The sequence below is a fragment of the Rhizoctonia solani genome, chromosome 1, assembly GCF_016906535.1.
Source record: "Rhizoctonia solani chromosome 1, complete sequence".
NCBI lineage: Eukaryota > Fungi > Basidiomycota > Agaricomycetes > Cantharellales > Ceratobasidiaceae > Rhizoctonia > Rhizoctonia solani.
This window is the reverse complement of record NC_057370.1, coordinates 3,107,720-3,132,144: the sequence shown is the minus strand read 5'-3', so window position 1 is coordinate 3,132,144 and position 24,425 is coordinate 3,107,720. Positions and strand designations below refer to the sequence as shown.

The 24,425-nt window shown below is 47.6% G+C and overlaps 7 protein-coding genes across 7 annotated transcripts; 3 read left to right on the top strand and 4 right to left on the bottom strand.

The window, feature by feature from the left end:
- Nucleotides 1-4,795: 4,795 nt before the first annotated feature.
- RhiXN_04557 (uncharacterized protein) lies at nucleotides 4,796-7,630 on the top strand (the record flags this gene model as incomplete). The annotated part of the gene is made up of 2 exons (XM_043324374.1): nucleotides 4,796-4,943; nucleotides 6,663-7,630. 2 exons carry the CDS (start codon nucleotides 4,796-4,798, stop codon nucleotides 7,628-7,630), a joined length of 1,116 nt encoding a protein of 371 aa, XP_043176793.1.
- A 561-nt stretch (nucleotides 7,631-8,191) lies between these two features.
- Nucleotides 8,192-9,978, bottom strand: RhiXN_04556 (polygalacturonase; the record flags this gene model as incomplete). The annotated part of the gene is made up of 7 exons (XM_043324373.1): nucleotides 8,192-8,450; nucleotides 8,515-8,600; nucleotides 8,665-8,901; nucleotides 8,971-9,099; nucleotides 9,164-9,436; nucleotides 9,494-9,595; nucleotides 9,667-9,978. The coding sequence occupies 7 exons, from the start codon at nucleotides 9,976-9,978 to the stop codon at nucleotides 8,192-8,194; spliced, it is 1,398 nt and encodes a 465-aa protein (XP_043176792.1).
- A 764-nt stretch (nucleotides 9,979-10,742) lies between these two features.
- On the top strand, nucleotides 10,743-13,299 carry RhiXN_04555 (CorA-like magnesium transporter protein; the record flags this gene model as incomplete). Its single annotated transcript, XM_043324372.1, has 12 exons — nucleotides 10,743-10,798; nucleotides 10,854-11,065; nucleotides 11,292-11,733; nucleotides 11,787-11,963; nucleotides 12,017-12,103; nucleotides 12,155-12,248; nucleotides 12,327-12,547; nucleotides 12,590-12,722; nucleotides 12,776-12,799; nucleotides 12,859-13,039; nucleotides 13,095-13,167; nucleotides 13,227-13,299. The coding sequence occupies 12 exons, from the start codon at nucleotides 10,743-10,745 to the stop codon at nucleotides 13,297-13,299; spliced, it is 1,773 nt and encodes a 590-aa protein (XP_043176791.1).
- Nucleotides 13,300-15,437: 2,138 nt separating this feature from the next.
- RhiXN_04554 (uncharacterized protein) lies at nucleotides 15,438-15,839 on the bottom strand (the record flags this gene model as incomplete). The annotated part of the gene is made up of 3 exons (XM_043324371.1): nucleotides 15,438-15,586; nucleotides 15,637-15,651; nucleotides 15,695-15,839. 3 exons carry the CDS (start codon nucleotides 15,837-15,839, stop codon nucleotides 15,438-15,440), a joined length of 309 nt encoding a protein of 102 aa, XP_043176790.1.
- Nucleotides 15,840-16,247: 408 nt separating this feature from the next.
- On the bottom strand, nucleotides 16,248-17,979 carry RhiXN_04553 (RNA binding motif domain-containing protein; the record flags this gene model as incomplete). Its single annotated transcript, XM_043324370.1, has 7 exons — nucleotides 16,248-16,447; nucleotides 16,516-16,549; nucleotides 16,591-16,915; nucleotides 16,963-17,300; nucleotides 17,363-17,673; nucleotides 17,723-17,863; nucleotides 17,922-17,979. 7 exons carry the CDS (start codon nucleotides 17,977-17,979, stop codon nucleotides 16,248-16,250), a joined length of 1,407 nt encoding a protein of 468 aa, XP_043176789.1.
- A 311-nt stretch (nucleotides 17,980-18,290) lies between these two features.
- RhiXN_04552 (3' exoribonuclease family domain-containing protein) lies at nucleotides 18,291-19,430 on the top strand (the record flags this gene model as incomplete). The annotated part of the gene is made up of 6 exons (XM_043324369.1): nucleotides 18,291-18,450; nucleotides 18,548-18,625; nucleotides 18,684-18,789; nucleotides 18,846-19,018; nucleotides 19,136-19,163; nucleotides 19,214-19,430. 6 exons carry the CDS (start codon nucleotides 18,291-18,293, stop codon nucleotides 19,428-19,430), a joined length of 762 nt encoding a protein of 253 aa, XP_043176788.1.
- A 140-nt stretch (nucleotides 19,431-19,570) lies between these two features.
- RhiXN_04551 (chromosome segregation protein sudA) lies at nucleotides 19,571-23,800 on the bottom strand (the record flags this gene model as incomplete). Its single annotated transcript, XM_043324368.1, has 22 exons — nucleotides 19,571-19,748; nucleotides 19,800-19,873; nucleotides 19,921-20,007; nucleotides 20,061-20,194; nucleotides 20,235-20,311; nucleotides 20,392-20,511; nucleotides 20,571-20,694; nucleotides 20,745-20,817; nucleotides 20,879-20,893; nucleotides 20,935-21,020; nucleotides 21,074-21,206; nucleotides 21,465-21,528; nucleotides 21,583-21,685; nucleotides 21,743-21,924; nucleotides 21,995-22,116; nucleotides 22,175-22,451; nucleotides 22,505-22,755; nucleotides 22,814-22,967; nucleotides 23,020-23,065; nucleotides 23,134-23,245; nucleotides 23,301-23,466; nucleotides 23,514-23,800. 22 exons carry the CDS (start codon nucleotides 23,798-23,800, stop codon nucleotides 19,571-19,573), a joined length of 2,865 nt encoding a protein of 954 aa, XP_043176787.1.
- Between the last annotated feature and the right edge of the window lie 625 nt (nucleotides 23,801-24,425).

The window sequence follows — 24,425 nt, the reverse complement described above, 5'->3', positions numbered from 1 at the left end:
GTGTCCAGCATAGTCTCAAAAACAACGTTTGATCATTTCGGAGTTCATAATTATAGTGCACATCACGTAACATCGTGATTACTTAGTTCCATCTCTTCACCCATGAATCTCTAGTGTATTGCGCTTGCCACTTGACATGCAATGCTTTGAATTCGGTGCTCTTTCATCGAGCCGTACCTAGCTTCATCTTATCCATGGATCTGTATTTCTGTGCACTAGTCGGGCGCTATGAAACTTGTTTAGAGCGTTCGTGCTATTCAGCGCTCCCTACCCCAATCAACTCGTCGGCCTAGAAACTCGGCCAACCATTACATAGTAGGGCAAATTGGCAATAGCGATAGCAATTTCAAGTCCGCTAATTGAACAACACAAGCATCGTGTGCTCATTGGGTCAGAGGTGGATTAACTTTAGGGACGTTCTGCTGTCACCCGACATCGGGGATCATTGAAACTCAGCACTTGATTAGCAGGCTTGGCCTAGGCTTCATTGATTTGCGTAAACAACAGCCAAGTATTCGAGACCGTGAGGTCGAGAACGAGAGGTTGATGGCTTTGTGGGCTGCGTGTACTACGTACGTATACGTGGGACGATTTTACAATCATTTGGCTGTGCCTTTAAGATTAGAGATACCGATACGACATAATACTAGTGGGTATATCTGATGCCATGCGTTTAGCTTGCACCTTAGTAAGAAATACGCCGAGGCACGGTTTGAACTACCCGGAGGTCACGAGTTGAAAACGACGTACCCAGTATGTGCAGCGCGAAGAAGAACATGAGGCATTTATGTAAGTTCTTTCACGCTCGGCCCCTAGGCCCGTCCCTTGCAACGATTATTCTCACTAGTTCCCAACAAGTTCGCCCTTCCAATATTGAGAGGTGGCTCCTGAAGACGTGGGCGGGCGTGAGTGCTGATAGGATGACAATACGGAGCAGAATAACTGTCTCTTTCTTTGTATCTATCAATTTGGAAATCTCCACCTCTTTTAAGTATCTAGTTAACAGGGCTACTGCTCATACCAAGCACCTATTGCTTTCGAGGAGCCATGCACTCACATTCATAGCTGTAATATTCCCAGTCTGTTCCACTCAATCATGTGGCTTGAGATTTGTCATTTATTATCCGTTTGACCACTCAAAAAGTCTCACTAAATCCTGTATTCTGCAAGGCCAGTACCCACCACACCTAGTCAGCTTATTCTAATGAACCAGCCCTGGTTTTGGCATGGTATGCGGATAAACTATACCTTGTGGCTTGCAATAGTATACACAAACTCAACAATTATAGTCGTCCTTGATAGCTCAGGCTTCGATTATGGGCCCTATGTCGCTTTCGGGGTATTAACCCCATGAAGTCCCCGGCTTAAGCTAATCGATTCACAAAGACCGGTTGACGTAAGCCTTGGACAACGAACATACCCAATCGTAAAGCACCAATTCAATGCGGAAGATTCAAATGTGTGCGATATCGATAGGCCCCGGTACTATCTGAATCTGGGCCTCGACCAAGCACTTGATGCAAGGTAGGGTGGCGCTTAAATTCAATTTGGCCACTCAAATCCCAAGTTTAGGATCTAGCGCGCGAGCAGTCTTCCGTCGCACTACATATCACGGTGAACCCCAAAAGTGCGGAAAATCCGCATGACGTCCAGATTTTTGCCAGACATCCGCACCTAAAATCGCAGAATCCGTACCTCGACGACACACAGGGGTGAGTTGAGGATGCGGATTCATGGAAAAACTGGTCGGATTTTGCCAACACTCCGCATATAATGCGCGATTTTTCACGTTCAGAAAATCCGCACTTTTGGGGTCCACCGTGTATGCCTTTCGGCGAAAAATATATCAAGGCAACGGCGTGATAAACTTATCTCGCTGCTCCCTACCAACGTTCTGGCACGGCCCTCTTCGACTCGGACTACAGCACATGTGTGCATCCAAACTGGAACGGTCACACGGTGGACCCCAAAAGTGCGGATTTTCTGAACGTGAAAAATCGCGCGTTATATGCGGAGTGTTGGCAAAATCCGACCATTTTTTCCACGAATCCGCATCCCTGTGTGTCGTCGAGGTGCGAATTCTGCTATTTTAGGTGCGGATGTCTGGCAAAATCTGGACGTCATGCGGATTTTCCGCACTTTTGGGGTTCACCGTGTCAGTTACGACCGACACAGATCGGCGGTCGGGTGAACCGGTCTCTCTGGTAGATCGGTAGGCCTCGGAAACATTGCATTGAGGATGTTCCTCTAGGTCGTCTACAATTGGGCAATCAATGAGATTGCAGGGATGGAGACCATGGGTTTGCCCTCAGCAGCCTTACTAGTCGGTACTGTAATTGCCCAATGAATTTCTTTTGTGGATGAAAGTTTCGGGCAGCGCTGAATCGATTGAATTAATGATGCTGGCCTGTAAATATCCAACTGTTCATGGTCGTGTGCCCTAGATTGCCATCTCAATTATGAGTACTCTCAGTTCCCACCAACTCCAAGCTGTCTGCTTTTTGCGTCCCAATATACCCTACCGCTACCCACAGCCTACAAATACTGAGATTAACTACGAGGCCCTGTTGAACCAGCTCAAACAGTTCCAAGGACATGTCGTGGGTAGGAACCAGTCGATAGCCCAAGACAATTTATACATAGAGAGCGTCTATGACCGTAGGATTGGTCAAACTCTCCATGACGCTGCTGATGCTTGTGTGTCAAGTGCTCCGATTTCAAGCCAAGGGCTCCGAAATGCAGCCATACGATACCAGAACAGTCGTTTACAGCGGGATCGTAGCCAAATTCTTATGAAGGTTATCCAAACGCCTTGCTTATCAAGTGAATCACCCTCATGCTGTTTGGTGCAGCGAGATTGACCACTACTTCACTTGCTCCCACCGGTACTCGGATGATCAATATGAAATACACAGGGTCAGTGATTAGCTATGATAATGGGAACCATTGGCTTCTATACGACACTAACAGCAATCACTTTGTTGACACGGGATTGACGATATCCTCGATGCAGCCCTAGGCACTTTGTTCGGCTTCTCTTATCTCCAAACAGGTTGGTATGTTTCGCCTGGATAATCTGACTTTCTTGCGCTTTAACAGCCCACGTATGGTAGATTTTGGGGGGATTCTATATACGTGTAAGGTATACGGTGCTCTGTGGAGTACTTTCAGATTCACTCGGCTCATTCTTCTCTTCTTGTACCTATGCCTTTCTCTCCTGCACTCCATAATCTATCCTTTTCAGGCGTGCTTGTAAAATTAGCCTCGATAAAATTCATGTGATGCTTAGTGTAGCTTTGTTCTGTATCTCGTCTTCTGTCTCTCTCTTGCTTGCTCAAGTTGTTAGATGTGCGGCGCGCTAGCGCTGTCACGTGATCGTGTGGTCCTCGACGGTCGAGGCTCTCTACCCCTATTCCATTCAGGGGGTCTATATATTCCTGTATCGACTACCTTGTTCCTGCACGCTCGTCTCCCACCGTACTGAGACGTCCCGTTCAGGTGTTAGACATCTGACACAAGTATCATGTACATTAGATCCAGTCAATGGAGCCAGCGGGCCATCTCATATATGCACCGAGCCAAAGGCCCATGCGTTACAAACATCACTACGATGAATATATCTTGCGTAATATTGGCGATCGGTATCATAAACGAAACAAGATCTAGGTCAGAATTCTTTTTCCAATGCACTACACCAGTATCAGATACATCTATCATCGATTGCCGTAGTTCTCAGCAACCACGATATCTGAATAATTAAACCGCAGGTGCTGATAAATTTAGAAGTAAATTCTTTCTCCCGAAATGTCCTGTAAAGCAGGATATCTGAGGGAATGCCCCGAGGCCACATATTATCTGAAGCATCTGGTTTATTGGACAAACTAGACTTTTGATTCACTTAGCTCAACTATCAAAGAAAACGGCAATTTCCATTTTATCGCCATCCTTCCTGTGCGCACCAAAGCAAGTCTCTATTAATATTGCCAGTAGATCAATTGTTGGACTTTTCGATTATGCGAAAGACACAAAACTTCTATGTTCTCACATCGGAAGGGAAACACCCGGACGGAGTTATCATAGTCCGACATATGAATCTTAGTTAGTCCCGGGGTCAAGATTGAGATGAAGGCCCAGATTGGCAAGTGTATTCAGCAGCATGTAGACGGGTTGACGATTAGCCGCTCGGTTCTGCTTGGCCGCTCGACCGGCACTGTGAATCTCCTGACATATGCACTTCGATCATTCTAATCCAGGCATCTAATCTGGCTCACATCACTCTCGAAACTCTTAATCTGGTCAGCCACAGCCTGAGTCATGGGGTCAGCGCGACAAGAGACTGAATACATAAGTCCCACCACTCGATAACATGGTACTGGGCATCGCACCACTCTCATCACTAAAGCACCTTCACTCTCGTTCTACTGTCTCTGCGTACTATGTCTCATGAACCCAATCCCGCTCTTGAAGCCGCATTGGGCGGCATAAAGACGTGTAATCGAGCGACATGAAGCCATCAACCAAGCGCATGTTCAAAACGAGGAATCGGCCGACCAACAAATTGTGGCCGACTTCAGAAAAACGCTGCATCTGCTTGCCCTCCCGAACACCCAGGTCCCAAAGCAAAGGAAAATTTTGAATCCATTGCTACACAGTATGAGCGGTGTCCAACTCGCGATGATCGGGATCGACTTCTCTATGAAGTTGCCCCAGTGGTTCTCAAACACCATGTTGTAATCGCAAATCTTGTGGCTGCCGTGGCTTGCTTAGCCTTACATTCATTACCCCTGAAACCACTATGATAGGGGCCATGGGCGAAAGCATCAGCGGGAATTCTATTGACAGCGATCCTTCAGATGGGATGCACAAAGTCATATATGATACCGATGACAACGGAATCCCAGATCACGAGGCCTGGGCAGACGATGACACCAACGAGCAGATTGGTGAATCTAAAGAAGTAGGAGCCCTGGATTCGATTATGGATATTATCAGTAGTATTTTTTCTTAGAAACATTCCATGCGTGAGTAGTACGTCAAAGAGGATGCCCACCCTATCTGACAGACACAACAGATCTACAGTTATCTCGGCTACCTTCTGTTCTCTTTTCATTGGGCAATGGGTTGTTTATTCCAAATGGGCATTTATGCGAGTATTGCGAACAATAAATTGAAATATCTATACATGGCTCTATAGCATACATATTAGTGTGTGTTGAACGAGGACGATATTCAATTTATCGGAGTTAAAAAATCCGACCCCACAAATGAAGCCAACGGATTGCCTTTTTAGGAAGTGACGTGTTTTATATGGGCCTGGGAAACAAATTTGAGGTCAGCGTTCTAAGCATGCGACAGGCTCTGTTATGTAGAGATTGGATTCATAAGTATTGTCAGTATTTGAAGGCTCTGAAAGGTATTTTCGCGTCCGTTCCAGTCTGGTCCGTTCGTCAAGTTGACAAATCCGCTCGCTTGATCGTAGTTTCAACGAGTTTATGGCTCCACTAGCTCGTATCACATGCTGAATGTATACGCAGAGGTATATATTAATTCGAGTGAAGTATCGCACCAACTTCAAGTGAGATGATTTTCTTCATAGACTTTGGTAATATAAATACATACCGATAAATAGGATATCTTACGTGAGCAACCTTGACCACGGGGTGGGATGACAGCTGTCCCCACATACTTAGATAAAAATTCCAATCGCATGCAAATTTGGTGTATTTGTGCTTCTGTCTGATATCTGTAACTTGAAACTTGAAACACTCGCGTTTAACCAATATATGGGAGTTTGACTATCCTACTTGAAACACTCGCGTTTAACCAATATATGGGAGTTTGACTATCCTATTCATTAAACTGTGGCCTACGACGGCACTTGTCTGGCTGACGTTTGAACATCGAGTTGGAGACTTTCCATGTTTGTAACTTTTCGTTCTGGTTTAGGAATACAGCCGATAGCATTCCTCCCTGATGTTAGTCCCTTACGTTACCCCACTTTCCTTTGAGCTTGGCTCTACACTACCACGAGCCGAACCCCAGGAATGTCACCAGTTATTCCCTAGCATCAACTGCGGACATTTCTCGTTTGGGAACAGTGACGTGCCCAACTTTGCCCGAGTTGAAGTTATACCTGCCTGCAGGCTCTTTGACTTGCCCTGAAACTTGTCGCGGGGACACTAGGGATGAAGCCTGAATTTCCTGGTATTGCTTTGTCATCCCACGAATGCGTCACACTTGAGCCAAACAGCAATCTACAAGCCCAGACCAGCACCCTCACTTCGCCGTCAACGTGTTGCGGAGAGCGATCAGGCAAGGTTTCCTTTTTCCTCATACTCTCATTAGGTACGCCGTCGGGATGTATCATGGGCTGTGCGACCCCTGCCTCGAGGCCTACGTGAGTTTCGGCACGAGGTAGATCATCATCACGACACCCGTCCCCGGTTTACTATAAAGACAGTCTCTCTCGGTGGTTCTCTTACGTCTGGACCTCGCCGTTTTTTACTCTCTCTTGTGGAGCTGGCTTGACTATTGAACTGAGAAATCACCTTTCCTGAGACTCAACTAACCAAGATGCCTGCATCATTGATGTAAGTACAATTCATCCCTGGGATTGTACACAGTCAGTCTAATTCAGTGCATATTGGTGGGGGGATTTATAGATCAGAAGAATCGCACCGTGCCCCATCAGCTCTCTCTGTTCATCACCCAACCGCGTTCTCCACCGCGGCGTCCTCGCGAGCCACATCCCCCTCCTATCCCAAACACATACTCTGACGTGCACCGCACTATTTCGCCGAGCCACAGTCGAGCCACCTCTCCCGTTCCAAAATCCAAACGTCGCCCGTCCATCTCGCGACACCATACCACCAACACGTCCTTTTCTCCGCCCCAAATGGACGGACTCATGTCCCGTGTCTTGGCGGAAGAGAAGAATCAATACATTAGTCATATGCGGACTCAAGTCAACGAACTTGCGACCGAGTTGAAGGTCCGGACCGAGGCTCTTGAACAGGCGTATGAGCGCGTTGAGAGTGCCGATCGACGTACGGTCGAGACTCATAAAAAGTACTTGGCCGAAGCGAGCGCACGGTCGCAAGCGGAGGCAGAGTGTAGGAGGGCTCAGGATGAGAACAAGAAGACGCAAATGCTGGTCGAAATGTTAAGGGCCGAGCTGAGTCGGGTGAAGAAGGATGTGGAGACGTTGGAAGCGGCCAAGGCAGAAGCAGAGGGTGCGGCTGGAAGAGCAAGGGCGGTGGCGAAAGAGTTGAAGCAGAGTATGAAAGCTGAGCGGGCGCGGGAAAGTGGGATGTCTGAGGGATGGGTGCCAGAGGACCGTGCTAGGGAGAAAGAAATGAGAGACGCCATTGCCGCTGCTGCGAAGGACGCGTACGAGAGAGGGAAGGCCGAAGGAGAGGCTAGTGCTACTATGAAGGCGCTCGCAGCATTTGACAAACTCATGGAAAATGATGACTTGGCCGAATGGGACGACAGTGCCAAGAAGTCTACACGGGATGAAATCAAGGGTGTATCGAGGAAGCCCAGTGCAGAGAGGGCCAAATCACCCCAGCCGATTCCACCCAAAAGAAGCTGGAGTATCAGGAGGGGTAGCAGTTCAAACGCGAACTGATTGAGCCAAAAGACATATAATTATTGAACGCTTCGTAGTTTGCTTGCCATTGTAGACGTGTTGTATATTAATTATGTTTGTATAAGCACCTGATTCTTGTGTTTTGATCACCACAGTCATATTTTCTTGAAGACCACTCACATCTATGGGCCCTGACAAGAACAGCAAGTATCACACTCATTCAGATGTATCCCTGTCACGGGCATGGCTGTCCTATTACCGCTGCGGCCCACTGCACTTTGCCAAAATTCCGGCTCGGTTTTACACACTTGTTCAACACTCATACTTCGCCCAGTTTACTAAAGTAAGACCCTATCACGCTGCCGCCTTGTCTGTAGGATTAGGGCTAACGAAGTCAGTTCGAATATGTGCAGAGTGTATGCGCATCGTCTTCGTGGCATAGTTTGATACCAAGCGGTAGTCCCCAGAGTTACTCGAACCTCATCGATCCGCGAATCATAGATGTACCATTCAACACACGCAAATGTGACACCAAATCCAAGACATCGTTGATACAACAACCAACCAATCAACAACTACAAAAAACCCACCACCCTTAAATCATCGAGTATACCCCACCTTGGTAGGAACAAACGCCCCATCCTGGCACACGAACCCCACATCATTGTCGACCGTCGCAGGATCACACATGACAGCGGGCTGGGCGCCATTGACGGGTTTGATACCGGAAATGTGGCGGGCGAGAATGTTGCTCGTGGTATTGGGATAGAGGTCGAAGATGGCGATTTCTTTGCCGGTTGCGTTGGCCACCGCGTACCAGCATGGGTCAGACACGCAGGAACCTTCGACGTAAGGGGTGCTGCGATGTGGGCGCGCGATGAGAGGGTGTGATTAGAATGGGGAAAGGTCGAGGGTGAACTCACTCGAGTTGAGAGCCGCTAAAGTTGTCAAAGAGCATATCCTCAATGTGGGTATTGTTGACTGCCCCAGTCGAGGGTTTCGGTCCCAACTATACAACCGCCAACAAGCTAAGAACCCGGTTCACAACACAGCGAACTTGCACAGGGACTCACGTTCTGATCCCAGTAGTTCTGGGTAACGAAAATGGGAAAAGGTACGTTTTCAAGGACGATATTCCGCCAAGTGATATTCCTCGCCACACCGTTCCCGCCCGTCCAGCTCTTGAAGCGCGCACCGTACAGATGGTTCTTCATCACGACGTTTTCGAACAGAACGTTTTGCACGGATGCGACTGAGCCGCCCGAGCCGAGAGAGCCGATGGACATGCCGTGGCCGCCTTCGCAGTAGTTCTATAGTTGATTATTTGGATTAGTACCAAGATAGAGGTGTGGAGATGTGCAAGGGTTCGGGTTGCGTACGTTGCGAAAGTGGACGCCGTTGGAGCCGTTTCCGACGGTTATGCAGTCATCGCCGTTCGCAATGTGGTTGTTCTCGTAGAGCAAGTTTGTACCGCCCGCGCCAAACCCATCAGTATTAAACGGAAACGCCTACCAAGAGCATCATTTACCCATCATAGCACACTTTTTACCACACACAATGGCCCTAACTCACCTTGGTAGTCGACACGGCATGAATCCGATTACCATGCACACGAACATTCTTGCTCCCGCTCAACGCAAAGTTCCAAGCAATAGGCTGCCATAGTTTCATATCCCTTATCACGCCATTGGTCACGCTGAACCGGATCCCATGTGGGCGGTTCGTCTGCTGGACGGCGTCCCACCATTGTTGGCCGTGCGAGTCGATCCAGCCCCAGTTGGGATCGGTGGTACCGCGGAGCGTGACGTTTGTGCCGCTGATTCTGAGCCAGTGTCCGGGGAAGGTCTGTGAGGTTTGTCAAGGTGGGTGTTTTATTGTTTAAGTATGGAGAGATGGGCGTACCGATTTGGCTACTTCGGCTTGGACGGCGGCGATACTTGTAGGGTAGGTTGCGTTTCCTTCGAAAGCGACTTCAGAGTTGGTCAATGAGCCAAAATTGATGGGCTGCGTGCAACAAATTTGGGGGTGAGATAAATGCGGGGATGGTGAAATGCGGATTATAGAGGTGTGCTTACCGTCCAGAGGTTATATGTGACACCCTTTTGGAACAGGATGAGCGAGTCGGAGCTGTAGTTGGCGAGAGCGGCGATGACCGCCGGTGAGTCGTCCTTTCCATCGACATGGGGTACTACAAACGTCTTGGAGTAGGCAGAGACGAGGGGTAGGAGAGCGAGGGCCGCAGCAGCAATCATAGTGAAACCCGAGAAATGGCAGAACAGATGGGGGAGTCGAGAAAGAGCGAGATTAAATACGCAGCATTTCCCAGGCTCGATGACAGAGTGTTCTGTAGACCGGCCGACGGTACTGTACTTTTCCCATATGCTCATATGAAGGAAGACATGCGCTCGGTGATTTCAGAGGCAAGTCGGCTTGGTGTTCCTGGCGCAGAATCTAAATTTGGTGTTTTCGTAGATCATGACTGGATAACATGTGATGTGAACTAGTATTACGAGTAGAAGAGTGGTTTCGTTAAATTGTGGCGGGCCGTGACCGGGAGGGGAGGATGTGGTTCTCGCATCGAGGAACGGATATACCTTCTATTCTGGGAAGTGATTTGAAACTTTGGCGCTGATCAATGGAGTTGGCAATACGAGATATAACGGCACGGGGCGAGCATCTCGACCAACTCGGAAACGCCCTTTTTTTTCTATTTTTAATCTGAATGTACTGAGGGTTGGCAGAAGACATATGCTGTCAGGAGGCTAAAGTGAATCTTTTACAAGTGTGTTCTGAGTGGAGTGGTTAGTGGCCTGACTAATGAGCAGATAAATTGCATCCGGGGTTGATAGTGGGACGTCATTGGGCAGAAGACATATGCTGTCAGGAGGCTAAAGTGAATCTTTTACAAGTGTCTGAGTGGAGTGGTTAGTGGCCTGACTAATGAGCAGATAAATGCATCCGGGGTTGATAGTGGGACGTCATTGAACTGAACCACGATGTCGTCCCGAGCGCATGCTTTCGTCCTCTCCTCGTTCTGTCAAAATCGGACACAGACAGCACCAACTGGCAGTATCGTTCCAACTCTGGCCACTCGGATGACATCAGACATTCCCCACTGCAAAACGTGCCGTGGTCCTTTCCCCCATAGACGATGCGGATGCACTCGAGAGACAGAGGAGAATGGACGCAGATCCGCCATGCAGCTCTGTAAGTTTCTGACCTGTGTATTTTGTTGATTTTATTTAATTTCATTTATTACTAGCTCGAGCACGCAGTGCAAGTCTGGCGCAACCCCAGCGACCGTCGCTAACTTTCGGTCACTCGCACCATTCACACCCCATCCTCACCCGCATCCTCACTCCCACTCGACTGGATCACCCCATATGGAGCACGAGCATCTAATGTCCATGCTATCTCCACACGAAGAGGAAGAGGTCCTCCGTGCACAAGGTCTACCGATACCGACGGCCGCTCGTCACTCGCCGGAAGCTCACACCACATGCCCCATCCCGACCTCATCGAGAGTCTGAACCTGGGCCTCTCACGCTCCCACCATTCTCCCCCCGCAACACCAGCACGGCCTCCAGCTCGGAAACATTGGCGTCGATGACACACCTTATCACCCTCGATGAACATTGGCAGCATGTTCCCCCGCCCAACAAGGCTTCGCTTTTCCAAGTTTGATTTCACCCACCTCGAGACCTTTGCTACGTCCGAAAAACAAACGCTCGGAATCGCAACGCGCGAAACACGGACGAACTCAGAAAGAAACTCGCTGGGTTCGCCAACGGACACGGCAATGGTAACGGCAACGGCGCCGTCTCGGAAGGAGCACCGGACGAGCTGATCCCTGGCCTAGGCGAGCACAGTTCGACCTTTGTCCGCAAGAGACAGCGCAAACTCAGCCAGAGCAACACCGCCCACCCGTCGCCAGAACAAACTCGCGCTGTTCGAGGGTGCCCGCCTCCGACCGATACCGCCAACAACCTCACCTCGCAAGAAGCGGGCGTGGCGGCCCCTCCGTCGAACACGGGACACGACAGGCCCTACCGCTTTTCGTTTTACTCGAACCGCCTGTCCGCCACGATTCACGCCAGATCGCTCAGCGAGCTCCCGGCGGACGGGCAGACGTTCGAGGAGCTGTTTTTGGGATCGGGCGATTCGTCCGAGGGGGATGTTACGGCCGCTGGAACAGGGAGCGCCGGCAAGTCGACGCCTATGCCTATTGGGGTGCTCTTACCCCCGAAGACCCGGCCAAGGTCAAGGTCAGCCCGATGATGGCAGCAAAGCCAACATCGGACGAGGAGGAGGTGAACACCTGGTGGTTGGACGTCCTATCGCCCACCAACGAGGAGATGGCCATGTTAAGCAAGTGTGTGCTTTTTCTCCTACTACCTATTGGGATACTTATGCGTGTGTTTCAAGGTGTTTAATATCCATCCGCTTACGACGGAAGATATTCAAATGGAGGAAACGCGAGAAAAGATTGAATTGTTCAGGAATTATTATCTTGTGAGCGTCTGAATTTCATGTCATGTGATCTGCGACTAACTGTCGCTCCAGGTGTGTTTCCGTGGGTTCGACCAGGACCCGTATAGCCCTACGCACCTTGAGCCCCTCAACATGTATATTATCGTCTTCAGAGGGTATTCTATCCGTAAGTCTACCGGTTCTTACGTTACCACACACACTTAGCGGCTTTGCTCCCTTTTCCCTTTTTCATCTGAACCCGCAGTTCCACTTTCGTGGTACACCCCACCCTCAAAACGTCCGCCGCCGAATCAAGCAACTCAAAGACTACATCTCCGTGACATCCGACTGGATCTCCTATGCCCTCATCGACGACATTACCGATGCCTTTGGCCCACTCATCCAAGGGATCGAATACGAAGTCGACTCGATCGACGAGCTTGTGCTGATTTTGAAGGATACGGACCAGAGCGACATGTTGAGGAGGTCAGTCTCTCTAGAGTCTCTTCTAGAGCGATACTAAACAAGGAAACAGATCGGAACGTGTCGCAAAAAGGTCATGGGCTTGCTCCGTCTGATGGGCAACAAGGCAGACGTCGTCAAAGGCTTGGCGAAACGGTGCAATGAGAACTGGAGCGTGGCGCCCAAGTCCGACATCGTAGTCCCCTTTACCTCTAATTTGCCCGTCGTTTGTTACTAACATGATGGATTTAGGGGCTATATCTTTCTGATATTCAGGTACAGTCCTAACCCCCCATTCTTTACCTAACCGAATCAACTGACTCGGGCCGCAACAGGACCACTTGATCACAATGACCCAGAATCTGAACCACTACGAAAAGATCCTCAGCCGCTCTCACAGCAACTACCTCGCGCAGATTTCCATCGAGATGACGGACGCGAACAACCAGATCAACGACGTGCTCTCGAAGCTCACTGCATTGGGAACCGTCCTGATCCCTATGAACTTGGTTACCGGTCAGTCGTTATATACATCGTCTGGGTGAATTGAAGATTTTTGGGGGTGGTACAGGTCTCTGGGGGATGAACGTCCATGTGCCCGGTGAAGATTTGAAAGATCCGGGAGATTACAGGTGGTTCATTAGGTATGTGCTGAGCGTGATAGCATGGGAGCTTCGGCGATACTAACGTTGGGTGTGTATAGTATTATCGGTGGACTCGTCGGATTCGGTATCATCGGATCCTGGTTGACGTACAAGCTCATGAGAAACTCATAGCCCTCCCTCGTCCGTACGGGTCGTGTTTTCAGATAGAACAACCTAGGTCTTTGCTATTCATATTTCGATTTCACGCTTGTTTTGCCTTGTCATGTTTTCTCCTCTTCTCTTCTCTTTCCTGACGCATTATTTATCTGACGTGACGCAATAGCTGGAATATATACACACACACGACAAGTATTGATCTTGTACATTCTGACGTCAGATCGTGCAGTATGCGGGACGGCGTTTGTTGGCTGATACCTACTTGTCGACTTGAGTTGGCGGATATCCTTCTCGAAATCTCCGACAGAAATGTGAAAGTGATGAAAGAACCCCCCCCCCACTTACTCTTTCCACCGGTACCTATTGTAAGTGTCGTTGAGCGGACTAGGTCTGCGCTTGAAACTGTTGGGCCACTACCAAAAAAGGAATACTTTGAGAGAAAAGATGATGCCATTATTTTGTAACCGAAAGGGATTTAGAAGTGTTTTTCTCTTCTTGCCTCGTTTGTTGAACGGAACCAGTAGCGATGCCTTTCGAACGCATATGTCACTTGGCCTCTTTGAGCTGCGGCTCCTGACTATACGTGTACGGATTTATACTCGCTCAACTTCGTAGCCATTTTTTTGGGAACAGCCAAGTAATATTATTATCAAAAATGTGTCTGTTGTAACACCGAGGTAGGGAGTATGCAAAAATGTACCCAGTAAAAAATGTCGAAACCTCTGAAGCCCAGACTGACAAATAACCAACTTGGTTCTATATGAATAGATGTTACCTGGTGACGAACAGAAGTACATCGACAGTATCGGTGTATGTTTTAAGCGCTTTGACGGTTGTAGACTAATCATAAAGTACGATACGTTCAGCACTCTCGGATGACTGTACCCGTTCAACTGATTCCCCACTTTGGGGAATTATTCTTTGATGTTACGTCACTTATTGGCACTTTGGCCAGATGGCTGTTGACCCACTCATGCCCACAAGGACGTGAAGGCAGACATGCCATCAGGTAAGTATGAGGATACAAGACTGTTTGTGGTCGCTTTTTATAACTCGTCCTTGGTCCGTGCGCATTGCTTCAAGTTGACAAAAATTGTTTCTGTTAGTGGGCTTGCATGGCTAATTGATGCATATTTTCTTGTCCTTTCCTGGACAACATTCTTCACCGTAATAATTTAAAACATATGTGTCTAATTGGGCAGGAGAGATGTTCAATATCCCATGGGAGTTATCTGGCTGCCACGACAAGTACGGGGCCGACTCTCGCAAGGATCAAGTGATGTTCGCTTGTAGCTTAGCATCATAAATAACTCCGATGACCAAGTGGCTACGAAAGGCACCAAACTGGATACATAGAAGTATTCCAAAAGATTTATGCACTTTCTCGCTTTGATACTTTTGCTCTGACGAAATTAGACATCTCCCGTGATCATTGGTTGTACTGGCCGTTTGTCCAGGTCTGTACTCTTACGTGAGTCCTTGGGTAAGCCTGTAGTAGTTCAATGTCACAGGCTTCAGAGCATTCGGATGTTCGCGATTATTAATACAAATTAAAATAGTTCAATTTACATTTACTTGTCAGCAATTGGGAAGTCAGATCCGGTTGTTCTTGTACTGAGCACGAATGGCATCACTAATAGCTTCGTCCTTGGCCTGCTCCGCGGCGGACTCGTTGGATTGATCACCTCCACCCATGCAGTCTCGAGCTGGTTCACCGTAAATAATTTAAAACATATGTGTCTAATTGGGCAGGAGAGATGTTCAATATCCCGTGGGAGTTATCTGGCTGCCACGACCAAGTACGGGGCCGACTCTCGCAAGGATCAAGAAGTGCGTGCGCTCTATTCTATGTAGACATGGTATTGGCTGATGTTCGCTTGTAGCTTAGCATCATAAATAACTCCGATGACCAAGTGGCTACGAAAGGCACCAAACTGGATACATAGAAGTATTCCAAAAGATTTATGCACTTTCTCGCTTTGATACTTTTGCTCTGACGAAATTAGACATCTCCCGTGATCATTGGTTGTACTGGCCGTTTGTCCAGGTCTGTACTCTTACGTGAGTCCTTGGGTAAGCCTGTAGTAGTTCAATGTCACAGGCTTCAGAGCATTCGGATGTTCGCGATTATTACAAATTAAAATAGTTCACATTTACTTGTCAGCAATTGGGAAGTCAGATCCGGTTGTGTTCTTGTACTGAGCACGAATGGCATCACTAATAGCTTCGTCCTTGGCCTGCTCCGCGGCGGACTCGTTGGATTGATCACCTCCACCCATGCGTTCCTGGACATAATCCACTCCTATTTCATATTCGTCAGGGCTCTCCATGATTTGGGACATATGGACACACCTTTATCGAGTAAGTCTGTTACCAAAATCTATTAGTCTAATTACCATGGGCTACAGACGATTTGACTTGCCTTCGTTTTGTTCACCTCTTTGGCCACCTCCCAACGCGTTATTGATTCCACTCATTATACCTCCGCCACCGCCCTGCTGCTGGTTCTGGTCCTGAGGCTGCCCCTGGCCGGTGAGTTTATTCAAGGCGTCCATGATTTAAAGTGAGAGAGTATGCTAGTTTGGGAGTCGGTTAGCTCAAGGCTTGGTATTTATATGCGTTGTTGGTCGGAGCTGATGACATCATGTGTTAGCGCGAAGGATTGGTGGGATGACCTCATGCGTTCAATTTACTACGTAGGGCCCGCGTCATAAACTCTTTATGATCGCCCCTCAGTTTCTGATGGAAACTAATACATGTACTCGTGTTGGTATGCTGGCCGGTTTCGGGGTTGGGTAGACAATTGTCCCATCAACCGAATTGTGTGGCGGAGTCTGAAAAGCAACGAGCCTCTGCCTGAAGGTATATTATAGCTCTATGATTAGATAGATTAAATATGGTAAATCCAATATTACAAGCTCGGCTTGGTTTTAACTCGAGAACTAACAAGAAACACGAATTTCCTATATTTTTCTTTGCCTCTTCCTTCTACCTTTCGACTCTTCGTTTCCATCCCTGTCTCCGGCTAATCCTGCCTTGGCTACGGCATCCATTCTAACCTTCTCTGGGACTTTGGCCCAGTAGTTGGCTTCTCTAGTCCCAAGAACAACTTCTGCTTCTATCGGATTCGTACTTGATTCTTGTCCGACGTCATCCAATCCGTCTTTTGGGAGAATTTATGTTTGGAAAGGTAGTTAGTCAAAAGCACCGCGTCAGCTGGAGTTCGCAAACGGACATGTGCCTGTTGTTTAGATATTAGGATAGTCTGTATCGACTCGGTGTTAGGATGGGGAAGCATAAACGCACACTGTCAATGCCTTTTTGGAAATCTATGTACTCTACACCATTAGGAGCACCTCGAGTGAAGAGATTTTTGAGCGTTGTTTTATTTGTTTCTGGATGAATGCGTTTGACGAAAACGAGGATACCTGGCGGGAATGGCGGAGGCCGAGACTCAACTTGGCGAGGGGCAGGTGCCTGACGAGGCGGCCGTGCAGGAGCTGGAATAGGAACAGCAGTGTCTGAGGTGCTATCGTTGCAACGTTTATCTGTTTTTGGGCGTCGGGGTCCTTGTTTGAGGATTCGGGCTTGATGCTCAAGGTACTCTGCTTTTAATTTATCCCATTGCGGCCTAGAATATATAGTATACCAAAAGTAACTGGTAGGGTGTCTACGCACTTGCTTAAAGATCGAAAACCAGACGATTCCGCAGTTACTTCAGCGGCTTCCTTATTCCACTGGTTGCCCGATTTGAATTCTGGCTGTTTATCGGAGCCCGTACCATGAGGAGCATTCCAAACCCAGCGTTTACAAAAAGTCTGGGCTAATTCGTACGTTGCGAAAACTACGAACGCTTGTCCTCGGAAACGCCCTGGTTGGGGGTTGATGAGAGATGGTTCAGCTGTCGGTATTAGTATATCGTGTACAACTTGACATTCTGATTCCTCAGAAGAAAAGAACGCAGATATAAAGTGGTATAACGACCATACTGATCGGATTGACTGAGGAACACGTTCCTACAAGCACAGATTCAAGTCCCAATAAGAGCAGGAAGCCGGAAAAGAACAGTCCAACTTACAACATAAACCATTCTCGCCATCCAATTCCGCTCCTCGACAGAAGCTAGCGCATCCATCCACCCACTTTCTCTCTTGGCCCACCATTTACTCCGAATTTCGTATCCGCCGGCGGCACCCACCCACCCAGACGGTGCTTTCCCCTTATCCTTCCAGGCAGCACTACTAGGCTCGCGTAGCCTCATTTGAAACTCAAAGTTTCCCCAGCCATGTGATCTTAACGCATTGACCAGCGATGCATCTGGTACATTGACTTCTTCAATAAATATAGAGGAGAGAAGCGGGTGGTCCCGAAGTCGAGAAAATGGGATAACTGGCACTTGGAATTTAGTTTATGTGCGGAGAAGTAGGAAGCAACTTACACCAGTCAGATGTTCCGGCTACACGTTGGTACAGGGATTCGTTTCTCCAGAGCGAGAGGTCCGAGAGTGCAAGTTCCAGGCGAGCAGCAATCTCAGAGGGGTCGAAATGCTTTTGGCGAGAGCTAGGAGTCGCAGTCTTGGCTGGTCTACGGATCCAACGGGATTTGAATTTTTGTCAGAATTCGAGTTGGAATCAGACTCGAAGCCGGGACCTGAACCCGAACCACTATCGTCGCTATGGCCAGTGTCAGAGTCATCACTGCTGGTCGCCGAACTTTGTTCGTCAGGTAGTTCGTTTTTTAGATTCAAAAACTTGTGCCGATAATAGATGATCCAGACTGATTTCCAACTGGTTTCACAGCGCGTTTAGCAAGACTTCGGGGTAAAACATGCCAAAGCAGAGGAGACCAAGAGACGTAGTTCGGCGATCACGCGTTTGCCGGGAACTATTTTGGCGCTTGCGACAGGGTCCTATCCAGGAGTAATCACTTTCTTTATTTTCAACTTCAATTGGTGAGTTTTGGCCTGGGTCATTTATATAGATGTAGAACATCGCTCAAATTTAGACATGGCAGAGTCCACAGGGCAAACGCCATCTCGGGTAGACCTCGAGGCGTCTACCTTCCAGCGTCTCCACCCTCGAACATATTTCGAACGATTTATTGCGGAAGGATTTAGGCCAGACGGAAGGAAGGTGGATGCGTGGAGAGATGTCCGAATTAACGTCGGTAAGACTTTACCACCTTTTCTCAAAATTTGCATATGTATAATATTCCTAAACTTACAGGTTCAATATCCACCGCAAATGGTTTCTAGTTCGTATAGGAGACTCGACGATTGTATGTGGGGTCAAAGCCGAGATAGCAGAGCCAGATCTTGAGCGTCCTAGCGAAGGGTTCATTGGTGAGGTTTTTTTTATTATACTCTTCACCATGAACCCATATATAATTGACCGCTGTAGTCCCGAATCTTGATCTTCCCGCCATTTGTTCACCCAAGTTCAAACCCGGACCTCCAGCTGAAGAGGCCCAGATGTTATCAGAAAAAATAAGTGACATTTTGTCCTCGTACGTTTGTTTCTTTATGTTTCACCTATAGCTATCCTTACGAAACTGACCTATAGTTCAAACGCAATCGATCCCAAAACGTTATGCATTCATACCGGAAAAGCTGCGTGGGTGATATACGTCGATGCGGTATGCATCAACTATGACGGAAATATTCTGGATGCAACCATGCTCGCGGTTGTAGCTGCTTTACAAACGGTGCGCCTCAATTTAAAAGGCATCAAATCATGTGTGAATTGAGGTATTCTTCCAGCGAGGATACCTGTACCCACCTATGATCTTGACACTGGACGAACCACATGTTCGCGGACTGAGACATTACCACTTGCTCTCACGCATATGCCAGTTACGATTTCATTTGGTATTTTCGATAGGTATATAGTTCAGTTTTCACTTCGCAAGTTTGAATCTAACTCGGTGATAGGGCGCATCTGATATCCGACCCGTCGTCATTCGAAGAACCATTGCTTGATGCAGCAATCACAGTGACGATAGACGTATCCTCAGGTGCACTTGGTGGGATAAATCAAGTCGGGTTTTCGGCCCCCAGCGCTACGCTAGAGACTATCACTCAACGCGCAATAACTCACAGCAAAATTATCGCGGAGGCTCTAGTACAGGCGAAAAACACTGCATATTGATTGATTTAAGCATTAGGAAGATCACCAGCGTAAGGGCGGCTACTGAAGAACCCAAATATGAGTAGCATAAAATATTGAAAAAGTCCAAGAAACACAACATCATTCATCTCGTATCCTCCAGGGCATGCATAATTGAATAACTAAGCCGACGCGGTCACCGCCCGATTGGCATAATTTTCCACCAGTTTCATCAAGTTTCCAGCGTTCGGAACGGGGGGTTCGGGGTGCATCATCCAATCCCCGTTGTTAACGCACAGAACTTTCATTTTCTCATGGTAATGAAGGCCAGTGAGAAGTTTGGGTGTAATAAGGAAGTATCTACAGAATGGATGGTTAGAACTGGTATAAAATATAAAACCGTCAACTCACTGGCCACAGTCGGTATTGCAAGTAACTTCAACAAGTTGATTGTGTACATCGCGTTCAGCACTTGCGTCCATACCCTATAAAACACTTAGAAAATGTATACCAAAGTAAAAAGAGGCCCTACTTGATTAATCTCATCCACTAGAGAGAAAGGCACACGGGCATACTCGGTGAGACTGAGGAGGTACATAATCGTGGACAAGGAACGTTCCTGTAAAGAGACCTCAATAAAAGTTTGGAGTAAATGCCCCAAAGCGCACTCACTCCTCCAGATTGTCGATGAGCGTCCAAAATTTGGAGTTTCTCCGTCTCACGGAATTTGACGAGGATATCAATGGCCCAGTTGGCGTAATCATCACCGGCGTCACGGACATGGATTTCACCGGCACGACGAATACCTTGAGGTAAATCAGTATCACACAGATTTTAGCAAGTCACTGACTTGCGTGATCTTGGCCTTTGTAGTCTCGAGCAATCTCTTACTATAGCTTTGGCGCGTTGGAACTCTTCGTCGACTAAAGTAAAGGATAAGAATAGACAAAGAAGAATGAACATCCATCATACTCTTTTCGTAATCTTTCTTGACTCGAAGTACCTCTTGCTCATAAGTCGACAGTAGCTTTCAACCGCATTTGCGTTGGCAACGGCTTGTTGGTTGTCGTAGAGCAGCGCGCGTCGCTTCCATTTGAGCTTCATGCAGCTTATCAAACAAAGCCTAGGGTGAAAATAGTGAGTATTACAGTGTCCATCTTCGTTGTAAAAAAGCGAAAGTACCACGGCCTCGTGCATGATTCCAGCACGCTTAATTGCAGACTTAAGCATTTCTTTTTCAGTTTTTCTTCTTCTTCTTTGGGTTCAGGTTTGCTTTCTTCCTCTTTTAATTCCTTACGTCGATTGCCTAGGTGTAAGATGTTATAGGCGGAAGAGATAGGAAACCGGTGCACATACTTAGCTTGACCTTAGTGAATTCGTGCTGTTTCTTGGCAGCATTTATCTTATTGATCTGCTCCTTGATGCCGTTCTGTAATTTTCGTAGCACCGTCGGTCTGTATCTCAAGAATCTGAAAAGTCGTCACACTTACAATCTTATCAGTCAACTCGGAGATGGTATTCCTCAGCGCTGATCTCTAATATTGACTTCTCCCATCTTTGCTTCTTCAGCATCCATCTCAGCCCGAGCATTCACAATAATCTGTTCGAGCTCCCTTTGGCGCTCCGTATCGACTGAACTCAATTTCTCAGACACTTTCAACTTCGGAGCAATTATTTCCTCTCACCTTGGCTGCCAGTAAACAATCGAGCACCGGTAATCTTGCGCGTAGCAGTCTGTGCGAGACGACGACCATACTGAGAGCGCGAACTTGTGAGCAGTTTGCCCTGTAATAAATGCACCTCCTCCTTGCTCAGTAACTGCAGAAGTCATAGCAACGATATTGGCATCTTCGCGCAAAGAAATTGCCTTAATTTCCCACTGTTAGCTATTCCCGTTTCTTTAGTTGTAGACAAGTTAAAGCCTTACGATCCTATGTAAGTCAGCTCTCTTTCAAGGTAATTCCGCATTCCTTCAGGAGCTTGGACGCAGTCTATGGCGTAACAGTTGAACCCAAGATTAGTGAGCTGGCAAAGAAACATCAATCTCCGCCCCAATATCTGATATCAGGAACGTACATTCTCTTGTGGAACAGGGGGCTGGCTATCGGAAAGGGGACGCCACCAAATATTCACGCGAACCCTTTTGTTGGATTAGATCGCGTGTAATCATAATGCATATCATTCAAGATCTTACTTTCTTCCAATTATGCCATCGTCATTCACACTCTTATTCATTTTACGGTAATCATCCTCGTTTTGGCAAATAAAAGTCTTCAAGTTATTGATATTGAAAAGACCTGGTAAACGAATTCGAGTTTAATCGAGGAAAAAATCACGGTCCCAGTTTTACTCACTCTCGATTTGAGCCTGATACTTGGTATCCTTGACGAAGACGGACAACATAGGCGGCATGATGATTTCTTCCTTGAACATGTTTTGGTTCTTGCTCAACCACGTTGCCACATCAGCCGCGTCCTGATCGGCTTGGCGCAGTCTGTGCATACGCTGACTGGCGATATCATTAAGTGACTGGAGTCTGTGAAATGTAACGGCGTCAAGCCAATGATGAGTTCAACCTTAAGCAAACAAGAGCTAGAATTTCCCACCCTCGTTGGGCCTCAGCTACTCGATCCTTCCTAACAGATATCTCCGTAGCAATACGCCGTTGCTCATCTTGCAGCAGACGATACTCCTCAGTCTTGAGGCGATGTTCATGTTGCAAGTTAGACTAAAACCGCACGATGCAATTTTAGTCACCTTTGCTCATGTTTTATGGCAGTACATACCCTCTGCTCATTGAGTTCGGCGGTGTCGCCTACGTCTGGCTCATTAGCCACAGTCCTTTCCAACTTCTCGATCTCCTTTTTAAGGGAACGAATCCGATCTTTGCGAGCCTTGGCTCTATTTTTAATCTCCTCGCGCTGCGCGAGTACGGCCTCGCTTTCCTTCTCGGCCTCTGCCTGCTCACCGTGCTTTTTCTTAATCTTATCTGCGACAGCAAGCGGCTTATCTGCTGCTTTACGGCTAACACTATTGGCCGCACGAACGTGAGCAGCGAATTCTCTAAATAAACAATTAGTGGATGTATGGTTGGGGCGAAGCATTGGTGAACGTACTCTTTCTTTCGTTGAATCGGCTCGATTTTGGCATTGGCTTCCTCTAACATCCTTTTTGCAGATTCACGCTTCTTTTTTAGTTCATCGTACTGCAACTTTGACTCGGCATATTGGGCGAATGGTAATAGAAGGCTAAGCAACTCGACCTGGCGCTCTAATTTCCTTCGTTGCTTGTATCGCTCGACCTGGGCTTCTTGAGCTGCATTCTGGCTTTCCAAATGCTGCAGTTCACGTTTGTCGCTATCGAGGATCTGGCAGCGTCGTCATGAAACCAGTCTGAGAAATAAAGGGCACAATTCTTGGACCAACCTCTCTCGCAAGCTTGAGCTCTTTCGAGTTCTCAATTAAGGTTTCATGCCATTGAGTCAGGTTAGGATCACCCGCCGCACGTTGGGTTTCTTGGAGTAATTTTTGAGGTGTCATGTTCGCGAATTCAGAGACCTTATCCTGTGGCAAGAAAGCACTGCTCTGGGCGTCAGACATCGGAAACGATACAAAGTATATCATACACTTACCACAAGTTGGTGACCTGAACATTCAATTCGGCAAGTTTGATCTTGACTTCGCGAATACCATAGGTTCTCCGTTAAGAAAAAATTTACTACTTTTATTGAGAGAGGTAAGTGTACGTTTGATGACCAAATTAGGCTCTCCAGTGGGGCCTTTCAGTTCGATCTCAACAAAGCCGTCCTTCTTGCCGTTCTTCACAAATCCTTGTATTTCTGACTGCCGACCAAGCACCTGACGGTTCAAATTTTAGTAGGCGAATAATGTTAGTAAATGTTGGAAGGCTCACGTTGGGCGTACCGCCCAAACCAATCGCGATTGCTCCCGCGATTGAGCTCTTACCAGTGCCGTTCGCACCAATGAGCATATTGAGATGAGGACCACAGCGAAAATCGACATCATCGTAAGTCAAAAAGTTGTGCAAGCGAATTCCGACGATCGAGCCGGGAATAAACCTATAAAATATTGGTGGCGAGTGGATTTTACAGGATAGCAAACTCACCCATCCGAAGGATCTCGAGGCAGCGTAATTCGGGACTTCATTTGAGTTCCTGGCTCTACCTTGGGCTCTACATCAATTCCAGCACCCGCTTCAGACAAACGCGTTCGTTTTCTAGTAGGCCCATCCTCATCTTCGCTTCCCCCTCCGTCGTCTTCGCCTTCCTCGGCCTGAAGGTCCTCATTGTCCAAGTCTTCCATTCCATCGCCGTTCGCAACTTGACGACTCGAGGGCATAACATCCTCCACTTCTTCTTCAGGGGTAGTTACTCGACTTCGTTTCGGAGCCATCGTTGTGGCTTTCTGGATGATCGCGATCACGTGCCATTGGGTCGATCGTCATATACTAATCAACGCGTCCATAAATAAACATTTGACTGGACTTGTTCGCCTTTCCTTCAAATTCCTCAATTTCCATCTATATCTTCCGTTCAGAACCAAACATCCCGCTGTTGCACCCTGCATGAACTGTCCGTTGCTCGCTAGTCTCCGTATAGACTTTATGTTGATGACCGCACTAATGCATCTCATTTTGATTTGGGCGGGACTTGTCTGACTTGGTAATCTCTCCCGTATTTTGAGCAACTGGAAGTCGCACTGGCTCTTAGGGCCCCTTTTCAGGCTAACGAATCAGAACATTCATAAAACTAAGCCTGCTCCTAGAAACACAGGTACCGCAACCCCGATGACATGGGATCGCCATTAATTAAATGTTTTAAGCTTGCCTAATTGTTTGCTTTTTAAAGGGCTGGACTTGGAACCACACAGATGACTCGACTTCTGGTCTCCATGTGCGGGTTTTCTTGCTACTTGCTGTCGGTTCTTTTATCGTTCAAGATTCGAATTCGGCCTACCCACGTAGGTGGAAAACAAGCTCAAATAAACTTTGTATATGTTATAATTCATTTCGATAAAT